Source organism: Leuresthes tenuis, unplaced genomic scaffold, assembly GCF_036924035.1.
Source record: "Leuresthes tenuis unplaced genomic scaffold, fLeuTen1.0.hap1 SCAF_18, whole genome shotgun sequence".
NCBI lineage: Eukaryota > Metazoa > Chordata > Actinopteri > Atheriniformes > Atherinopsidae > Leuresthes > Leuresthes tenuis.
In genome coordinates this window covers 1,168,383-1,178,679 of record NW_027325372.1, presented here as the reverse complement: position 1 = coordinate 1,178,679, position 10,297 = coordinate 1,168,383, and the positions used below count along the sequence as shown (strand labels likewise).

At 43.1% G+C, this 10,297-nt stretch overlaps 1 protein-coding gene across 2 annotated transcripts; it reads left to right on the top strand.

The window, feature by feature from the left end:
• Positions 1-4,771: 4,771 nt before the first annotated feature.
• Positions 4,772-9,979, top strand: eva1bb (eva-1 homolog Bb (C. elegans)). Of its 2 annotated transcripts, XM_072371230.1 has the most exons (3): positions 4,772-4,985; positions 7,872-8,010; positions 9,390-9,978. In XM_072371230.1, exons 2-3 carry the CDS (start codon positions 7,944-7,946, stop codon positions 9,812-9,814), a joined length of 492 nt encoding a protein of 163 aa, XP_072227331.1. In that variant the 5' UTR covers positions 4,772-4,985; positions 7,872-7,943; the 3' UTR covers positions 9,815-9,978. The 2 variants fall into 2 exon arrangements, with proteins under 2 accessions (XP_072227331.1, XP_072227332.1); XM_072371231.1 differs by lacking the exon at positions 7,872-8,010 and having other exon boundaries at positions 9,390-9,979.
• Positions 9,980-10,297: the final 318 nt, after the last annotated feature.

Here is a 10,297-nt window from a genome sequence, read left to right as displayed (position 1 = left end):
TGTTAGAACAGAACCTAAATGTATTAGATGTTGTGTTCTTAGAGGCTGGGATTGTGTTTCATTCCTGTGTTAAATATTACTAAATAAATATTCTTTCAGAAGAACCTAAATGTGTCGCACCAGAACCTAAATGTGTTAAAGCAGAACCTAAATGTGTTAAAGCAGAACCTAAATGTGCTAAAGCAGAACCTAAATGTGTTAAAGCAGAACCTAAATGTGCTAAAGCAGAACCTAAATGTGCTAAAGCAGAACCTAAATGCGTTAAAGCAGAACCTAAATGTTTCGGAGCAGAACCTAAATGTGCTAAAGCAGAACCTAAATGTATTAAAGCAGAACCTAAATGTGCTAAAGCAGAACCTAAATGTGTCGGAGCAGAACCTAAATGTGTCGGAACAGAACCTAAATGTGTTAAAGCAGAACCTAAATGTGTCGGAGCAGAACCTAAATGTGTTAAAGCAGAAGCTAAATGTGTCGGAACAGAACCTAAATGTGTTAAAGCAGAACCTAACTGTGTTAAAGCAGAACCTAAATGTGCTAAAGCAGAACCTAAATGTGTTAAAGTAGAACCTAAATGTGTTAAAGCAGAACCTAAATGTGTTAAAGCAGAACCTAAATGTGCTAAAGCAGAACCTAAATGTGTTAAAGCAGAACCTAAATGTGCTAAAGCAGAACCTAAATGTGCTAAAGCAGAACCTAAATGCGTTAAAGCAGAACCTAAATGTTTCGGAGCAGAACCTAAATGTGCTAAAGCAGAACCTAAATGTATTAAAGCAGAACCTAAATGTGCTAAAGCAGAACCTAAATGTGTCGGAGCAGAACCTAAATGTGTCGGAACAGAACCTAAATGTGTTAAAGCAGAAACTAAATGTGTCGGAACAGAACCTAAATGTGTTAAAGCAGAACCTAACTGTGTTAAAGCAGAACCTAAATGTGCTAAAGCAGAACCTAAATGTGTTAAAGTAGAACCTAAATGTGTTAAAGCAGAACCTAAATGTGTTAAAGCAGAACCTAAATGTGCTAAAGCAGAACCTAAATGTATTAAAGTAGAACGTAAATGTGTCGGTGCAGAACCTAAATGTATTAAAGCAGAACCTAAATGTGTTAAAGCAGAACCTAAATGTGTCGGAACAGAACCTAAATGCGTTAAAGCAGAACCTAAATGTGTTAAAGCAGAACCTAAATGTGCTAAAGCAGAACCTAAATGTGTCGGAGCAGAACCTAAATGCGTTAAAGCAGAACCTAAATGTGTCGGAGCAGAACCTAAATGTGCTAAAGCAGAACCTAAATGTATTAAAGCAGAACCTAAATGTGTTAAAGCAGAACCTAAATGTGTTAAAGCAGAACCTAAATGTGTTAAAGCAGAACCTAAATGTGTTAAAGCAGAAACTAACTGTGCTAAAGCAGAACCTAAATGTGCTAAAGCAGAACCTAAATGTGTTAAAGCAGAACCTAAATGTGCTAAAGCAGAACCTAAATGTGCTAAAGCAGAACCTAAATGTGTTAAAGCAGAACCTAAATGTGTTAAAGCAGAACCTAAATGTTTTAAAGCCGAACCTAAATGTGTTAAAGCAGAACCTAAATGTGTCGGAGCAGAACCTAAATGTGTTAAAGCAGAACCTAAATGTGTTAAAGCAGAACCTAAATGTAATAAAGCAGAAACTAAATGTGCTAAAGCAGAACCTAAATGTGCTAAAGCAGAACCTAAATGTGTTAAAGCAGAACCTAAATGTGTCGGAGCAGAACCTAAATGTGTTAAAGCAGAACCTAAATGTAATAAAGCAGAAACTAAATGTGCTAAAGCAGAACCTAAATGTGTTAAAGCAGAACCTAAATGTGTTAAAGCAGAACCTAAATGTGCTAAAGCAGAACCTAAATGCGTTAAAGCAGAACCTAAATGCGTTAAAGCAGAACCTAAATGTGTTAAAGCAGAACCTAAATGTGCTAAAGCAGAACCTAAATGCGTTAAAGCAGAACCTAAATGCGTTAAAGCAGAACCTAAATGTTTTAAAGCAGAACCTAAATGTGCTAAAGCAGAACCTAAATGTGTCGGAACAGAACCTAACTGTGTTAAAGCAGAACCTAAATGTGTTAAAGCAGAACCTAAATGTGTTAAAGCAGAACCTAAATGTGTCGGAACAGAACCTAACTGTGTTAAAGCAGAACCTAAATGTGCTAAAGCAGAACCTAAATGCGTTAAAGCAGAACCTAAATGCGTTAAAGCAGAACCTAAATGTGTTAAAGCAGAACCTAAATGTGCTAAAGCAGAACCTAAATGCGTTAAAGCAGAACCTAAATGCGTTAAAGCAGAACCTAAATGTTTTAAAGCAGAACCTAAATGTGCTAAAGCAGAACCTAAATGTGTCGGAACAGAACCTAACTGTGTTAAAGCAGAACCTAAATGTGTTAAAGCAGAACCTAAATGTGTTAAAGCAGAACCTAAATGTGCTAAAGCAGAACCTAAATGTGTTAAAGCAGAACCTAAATGTGTTAAAGCAGAACCTAAATGTGCTAAAGCAGAACCTAAATGTGTTAAAGCAGAACCTAAATGTGTTAAAGCAGAACCTAAATGTGTTAAAGCAGAACCTAAATGTGTTGGAACAGAACCTAAATGTGTTAAAGCAGAACCTAAATGTGTTAAAGCAGAACCTAAATGTGTCGGAGCAGAACCTAAATGTGCTAAAGCAGAACCTAAATGTGCTAAAGCAGAACCTAAATGTTTTAAAGCAGAACCTAAATGTGTCGGAGCAGAACCTAAATGTGTTAAAGCAGAACCTAAATGTGTTAAAGCAGAACCTAAATGTGTTAGAGCAGAACCTAAATGTGCTAAAGCAGAACCTAAATGTGTTAAAGCAGAACCTAAATGTGTCGGAGCAGAACCTAAATGTGCTAAAGCAGAACCTAAGTGTGCTAAAGCAGAACCTAAATGTGCTAAAGCAGAACCTAAATGTGCTAAAGCAGAACCTAAATGAGTTAAAGCAGAACCTAAATGTGCTAAAGCAGAACCTAAATGTGTTAAAGCAGAACCTAAATGTGCTAAAGCAGAACCTAAATGTGTTAAAGCAGAACCTAAATGTGCTAAAGCAGAACCTAAATGTGCTAAAGCAGAACCTAAATGTGTTAAAGCAGAACCTAAATGTGCTAAAGCAGAACCTAAATGTGCTAAAGCAGAACCTAAATGTGTTGAAGCAGAACCTAAATGTGCTAAAGCAGAACCTAAATGTGCTAAAGCAGAACCTAAATGTGCTAAAGCAGAACCTAAATGTGTTAAAGCAGAACCTAAATGTGCTAAAGCAGAACCTAAATGTGTTAAAGCAGAACCTAAATGTGTTAAAGCAGAACCTAAATGTGTTAAAGCAGAACCTAAATGTGCTAAAGCAGAACCTAAATGTGCTAAAGCAGAACCTAAATGTGCTAAAGCAGAACCTAAATGTGTTAAAGCAGAACCTAAATGTGCTAAAGCAGAACCTAAATGTGTTAATGCAGAACCTAAATGTGCTAAAGCAGAACCTAAATGTGTTAAAGCAGAACCTAAATGTGCTAAAGCAGAACCTAAATGTGTTGAAACAGAACCTAAATGTGCTAAAGCAGAACCTAAATGTGCTAAAGCAGAACCTAAATGTGTCGGATCAGAACCTAAATGTGCTAAAGCAGAACCTAAATGTGTTAATGCAGAACCTAAATGTGCTAAAGCAGAACCTAAATGTGTCGGAGCAGAACCTAAATGTGTCGGAGCAGAACCTAACTGTGTTAAAGCAGAACCGAAATGTGCTAAAGCAGAACCTAAATGTGCTAAAGCAGAACCTAAATGTGCTAAAGCAGAACCTAAATGTGCTAAAGCAGAACCTAAATGTGCTAAAGCAGAACCTAAATGTGCTGAATCAGAACCTAAATGTGTTAAAGCAGAACCTAAATGTGCTAAAGCAGAACCTAAATGTGTTAAAGCAGAACCTAAATGTGTTAAAGCAGAACCTAAATGTGCTAAAGCAGAACCTACATGTGCTAAAGCAGAACCTAAATGTGTTAAAGCAGAACCTAAATGTGTTAAAGCAGAACCTAAATGTGCTAAAGCAGAACCTAAATGTGTTAAAGCAGAACCTAAATGTGCTAAAGCAGAACCTAAATGTGTTAAAGCAGAACCTAAATGTGCTAAAGCAGAACCTAAATGTGCTAAAGCAGAACCTAAATGTGTTAATGCAGAACCTAAATGTGCTAAAGCAGAACCTAAATGTGTTAAAGCAGAACCTAAATGTGTTAAAGCAGAACCTAAATGTGTTAATGCAGAACCTAAATGTGTTAAAGCAGAACCTAAATGTGTTAAAGCAGAACCTAAATGTGCTAAAGCAGAACCTAAATGTGTTAAAGCAGAACCTAAATGTGTTAAAGCAGAACCTAAATGTGTTAAAGCAGAACCTAAATGTGCTAAAGCAGAACCTAAATGTGTTAAAGCAGAACCTAAATGTGCTAAAGCAGAACCTAAATGTGCTAAAGCAGAACCTAAATGTGCTAAAGCAGAACCTAACTGTGTTAAAGCAGAGGTATAACTTCCCACCTGCTGGGCTGCTCCACTAACTGCAGCTCTTCCCTTCCCCTCGAGGCCCAGATTAAACACAAAGAGCTCAGTTAATCCCGGAGCCCCCGCAGCTCCATGGCCCTCCGCCTGTGGCAGCCGCCCAGCTATTTCCTGTTCCACCCTGCTGGCTTAAAAACCTGAACAGAGCTCAGTGTTGGAGCGGCTGGCAGGACGGAGAGCAGCTCTGGTCAGAAGTGTGGCTGAACTCCAGTGTGAGGCTCTGAGTGTCACTTATCTGAGGGAAGGGAAGCACCTCCTTAAAAACAGGAGCCTGGAGCAGCTCTGCCTGTGAGGATGGATCACAGAGCAGCAGCATGAACACAGGCTGACCAACGAGGACGTCTTTTCTGCTGACTGATCAGCTCTGAACGCTCATCTGAAGCATTTCAACCTGCAGCTCTCATCCTGAACCAAGGTGAGTCAGGGAAACATCTCATTTTCCTCTTTCTCAGAAATCAGACTCTCTGGAATAAAGCTGTTCTGTCCAGAATGAAAGCCGCTGACTTACAGACGATCCCAAGCTCTCCCTCTGTAAGATGACCGCAGCTTCCTCCGGACCGTCTGCGGTGACTTCTGTTGAAGAAGTTTTATTCTCAGCAGCAGTCTCCGGTTTCATCTAAAACAGGAGTTTCTGAGTGTTTTATGGGGTTCACATAAACAGCCGCAGCTGCCCGACGCAGAGCAGCTCAGATGTTACTGGACTTGTCTGGAAAAGTGTTAAATCTGTCTGACTGTGGCTGCCGACATTTGTCTGCCGCGGGGTTCGTTCTGTTCCTCCTGTTCGGTTGAACTTCACCACAAAACACCCATCATGCACTTCTGTGGAAGGAGGGAAAGTTTGTGGTTTCAGGGAGAAAAGTTCAGACTTTCTGTCTGTAAAAAGGGAAATTTGTGGAGGAGTTAAGAGTTAACTCCACAGCTGACTGTGTAGTTAAAGCAATTAATGTTTTAAAGAATCTAATTATAGGAGAAATGTTGCTGCTGTTGTTGCAGATGATTCGAATTGTTGTTTTTTTTTCAACAGATTTCAGATAAAACAGCTTCTAAATACGAAAGTCGCTGATAGATTGGACCCATGAGATACCCTCTGATGGACCCACATCAGAGGGTATCTCAGGGGTCCAGATGGATCACAGCTGGGAAGTCAGATCGGATCGAGTCCACTTGGTTTTAACCAATCGGTGGATTTGTGGTCCACCTGCCATCCAGAGTAATCCTGCACAGAACCCATCTTTTATTACTCATATGGGCCCTTCGTACAACTTTTGGCTGAGAATTAACAGAATTAAAGTCCATTTGAATGAATTTCCTCTCTTAAAGTCTTAAAACTGAGTAGAGAGGTGTTCCAGTTGTTCCTGAAGCCATGTCTTGATGACAATAAAATCATCTTCCTGACAGTCCAGCTGCTTCCTCCAGAGATCTCACATTTCTCATGATGATCAGTGAAAGAAATGGTTTAAACTTCCTTTTTTCCTCCATTTTGTTCCGGCTCTGCGTCCTGGACGTCTCCTCTTCAACTCATCTTGATTTGGTGTCTTATTCCAGGCGTTAGTCGGCTTTGTGACGCTCAGTTAGCCGCTCCAGCAGGCGAACAACTTTCCCGTTGCCATAGTTACGCTTCGTAACAGACGTTGCCAGCAGAACTTCTTCCAGCAGCATTCAAAACAGCTCAGAAACAGATTTCAGAAAGCTGCGTTTTGGGAAGAAGAGGAAAGATGTTCTGTGAACCTGAGTTTGAAAATGAAGAGGCTGCCACGGGAGGATGAACGTCGAATCTTGAAGTCTGGTGTTGAAAAACAGACTTAAAAACAGTCCTTAAAACGGACTTTAACCTCAACTTTAACCCAAAACTGCAGCAGCTGCTCGTCTCTCATGAGGAGGATGAAGACAAAGATTCCAACTTAATGTGTAACCTGCTTTATTTCTTATTTCAGATGGGGATTAACTAAATGGGATCCACAGCTTCAAGCTTGTCCTTTATTTATTGATTTATTTATTCAATTTGATTGTTCTTATCATTTGAAACTTTTATTCTTTTTCTTTCTTTCTTCTTGTCCCCATTTGGCTCAGTTTCCTCCACCCGGCCTGTTAAAACACTGTAAACTCTGTTTTGAAAAGGTTTTACATAAATAAAGTTATATTTTAGTATAATATATATGGGGGGGGGGGCACTGCTCTATATTATATATAAATGCTACAGGCTCGATAAACAGTTTAGGGGTCAGTCCACTAAAACAACACTCGAGCTGGACTGACTTAATTGCCCACTTATGTTGTTCAGGTCTGGGGGCAACAAATGGCGTCATGCTTCTTCTTCTGTGGTTAAATGCTGAGCAGAAAGTCTTCTGGTCGAGCGTTCCCATCACAGTTCTCAGGAGTTAGTGGACGTAAAACTGTAATTACCCAAAAACAAATGAAAAGAAAGCCTTTGAGAGCTCTTCTGGTCTGCCAGGAGTCCCGGAGATAAAGATCAGGGCGGGAGAGCGACTCCAGCCCCCTGATGGCAGCAGCTGGAGGGGGGCATGGTTTCATCCTCCCCGGGGAGTTGGGAGCAGAAAGAAAAACATTCGGCTCCCACGCACATTGTTGCCGTAATGACAGCGAATGTGAGAGGGTGGGAAACGTCGTGTTTACATCGAGCTTTACTGTAGCCGGGGGACCCTTAAAGGCTCAGTTCACCCAAATAACAAAACATTACGGCTGTTTTTAGGAGAAAGTAGATCCAGTACCAGGCGGAGACGCCCAGGGGCCTTCCACTGTTTATGTAACTGCTGTGAATAAGTGGATTCCCCTGTGATCTACTGTTGGAAAGCCCAGATCTGAAAACTATTTTAGGATGCAGAAAACTCCAGTTAGTGGCAGCAATCAGACAGAATATCACAAACTAACGAGACAGTTACAGTCCAGCTGCTCCAGAGAAATGTTTAGTCTGAAAAACGATCAATAGATACAGATAACGACTGCTGAGTCGTTTAAAATCAGCCAGAAGCTGATCTGCCACATTTTCTCAGATAACTCCAGTTTGCTTGTGCATTCAGACGATGTAACTGGTAAAAATCAGCCTGTTTGTATCATCTTTGTGACTCAGCAGAACTAGTTCTTCCAACTTGAAACGTTACGAAGTGCTGATGTCATGAATGTAAAGATGGCGTCACACCCCCAGCTAACCCCTGCCTCCCCAGCAGCGAGGAACACAACGTCCTTGTTTCCTGATGTTTTAAGGCGCCGACATGTTTGGGATGAGCTTTGAAGGTGCCGGTTCTGTGATACAGGAAGTTACCGTCTGCACGTTTTCCTGCAGGATCCGCCGCCGCCGGCCCACAGCTGCAGGTGTGAGAGGAGATGGTGGAGGTCTGAAGCTCACTGAACCAGGATGGAGCCTGTGAAAAGAGACATGGAGCTGCTCAGTAACGGCATGGCGACCTACGCCCACATCAAAGGTCAGTATCTGTAACCGTGGTCCCCAACATGGTGCCGGGGACCCCTCAGCAGGTCATGAGATGAGTCTGCGGGGCCACATGAGGAAGAGAAACCCACTTTTTAAATGCTGAACTGTTTATATGTTCTCAGGTTTTGTATGGATGAACCCCTTAAACTGCTCTGAGTAAAACAAGCTGAAAGTCCAACACTGACATCAGATCTGGTTTCTAACCACAGATAACAGACATGATTCATTTTAATTAAACTCCCAAATTAAGGCGTCTTCCTAAATTTACAAATTAAAAGTTCATGCAGCTAACGGGAAGTGTTTGGCCATTAGCTCACGCAGCTAACGGAAAGTTTTTGGCCGTTAGCTAACGCAGCTAACGGGAAGTGTTTGGCCGTTAGCTTATGCAGCTAACAGGAACTGTTTGGCTGTTAGCTCACGCAGCTAATGGAAAGTTTTTGGCCGTTAGCTCACGCAGCTAACGGGAAGTGTTTGGCCATTAGCTCACGCAGCTAATGGGAAGTTTTTGGCCATTAGCTCACGCAGCTAACGGGAAGTGTTTGGCCGTTAGCTCATGCAGCTAACGGGAACTGTTTGGCTGTTAGCTCACGCAGCTAATGGAAAGTTTTTGGCCGTTAGCTCACGCAGCTAACGGGAAGTTTTTGGCCATTAGCTCACGCAGCTAATGGAAAGTTTTTGGCCGTTAGCTCACGCAGCTAACGGGAAGTTTTTGGCCGTTAGCTCACGCAGCTAATGGAAAGTTTTTGGCCGTTAGCTCACGCAGCTAACGGGAACTGTTTGGCTGTTAGCTCACGCAGCTAATGGAAAGTTTTTGGCCGTTAGCTCACGCAGCTAACGGGAAGTTTTTGGCCGTTAGCTCACGCAGCTAATGGAAAGTTTTTGGCCATTAGCTCACGCAGCTAACGGAAAGTTTTTGGCCATTAGCTCACGCAGCTAATGGGAAGTTCGGGTGAAATTTAGAGAAAATTAATAAAAATATTTAACAAGAGAAGATGTTTTGGTTCAAATCTTTGATGAAGATTCAGAGAGTGAGAATTTCTCTGAATTTGGGGAGTTTTACACCTGCTGGTGACCTCAGACGCCCTGATATCTGCTCCCAGGAGCAGGAAGAAGGAGTTTTACACCTGCTGGTGACCTCAGACGCCCTGATATCTGCTCCCAGGAACAGGAAGAAGGAGTTTTACACCTGCTGGTGACCTCAGACGCCCTGATATCTGCTCCCAGGAGCAGGAAGAAGGAGTTTTACACCTGCTGGTGACCTCAGACGCCCTGATATCTGCTCCCAGGAGCAGGAAGAAGGAGTTTTACACATTATGTCTTGTTACAATGTTAAACACTGTAGTTTTTTAAATGTCTTTTGCTGTATTTCAGCCAATCCTGAGAGCTTCGCCCTCTACTTCATGATGGGTGTCTGCTTCGGGTTGCTCATGGCGCTCTGCCTGCTGGTGGTCAGCATCGCCTGCAGGACTCGCCGCCACAGCAGACCGCCTCCGTCCCCCGAGAGGAGGCAGCTCAAGGAGTCCAGTGAGGATGAGGAGGAGGATGACGACGAGGACAGCGCTGCAGAGGAAGACGGGGAGGAGGTCCCCAAAGTGGCGGTTGGGCCCCTGAGCGATCGCAGCAGCCAGTCCAACGGCACTCTGAGGAGCCTGAACGTGTTCGCGTCGGCGGAGGAGCTGGAGAAGGCGAGACGTCTGGAGGAGCGGGAACGGATCGTCCGGGAGATCTGGAGGAACGGGCAGCCGGACATCCTGGTGACGGGGACGGGAACGATTGGGCGGGTGCATTACCACTAACAGAGAAACTCGTTTCACTGAATGGTGTTAAAATGAAGGAATGAAGCTGGTGGTCAAACAGAAAACTGATGAAGCACAAAAATGAACCCGCTTCTTCTTATTCTTCTTCTTCTTCTCACTGAGGAAACCCAACAAGGATTTATAACACTGCAGGGTTCTGGGCTCATCTGTCGGGGGTTTCTGGGCTCATCTGTCGGGGGTTTCTGGGCTCATCTGTTGGGGGTTCTGGGCTCATCTGTCGGGGGTTCTGGGCTCATCTTTCGGGGGTTTCTGGGCTCATCTGTCGGGGGGTTCTGGGCTTTGTTCTGGGCTCATCTGTCGGGGGTTCTGGGCTCATCTGTCGGGGGTTCTGGGTTCTGTTCTGGGCTCATCTGTCGGGGGTTCTGGGTTCTGTTCTGGGCTCATCTGTCGGGGGTTCTGGGCTTTGTTCTGGGCTCATCTGTCGGGGGGTTCTGGGCTCATCTGTCGGGGGTTCTGGGCTCA

What these genes read in the sequence shown, in the direction of transcription:
- eva1bb (XM_072371230.1), top strand. Translation starts at nt 7,944, where the DNA reads ATGGAGCCTGTGAAAAGAGACATGGAGCTGCTCAGTAACGGCATGGCG. An exon ending in GACCTACGCCCACATCAAAG is followed by an intron (nt 8,011 to 9,389) that starts GTCAGTATCTGT and finishes GCTGTATTTCAG; the next exon opens with CCAATCCTGAGAGCTTCGCC.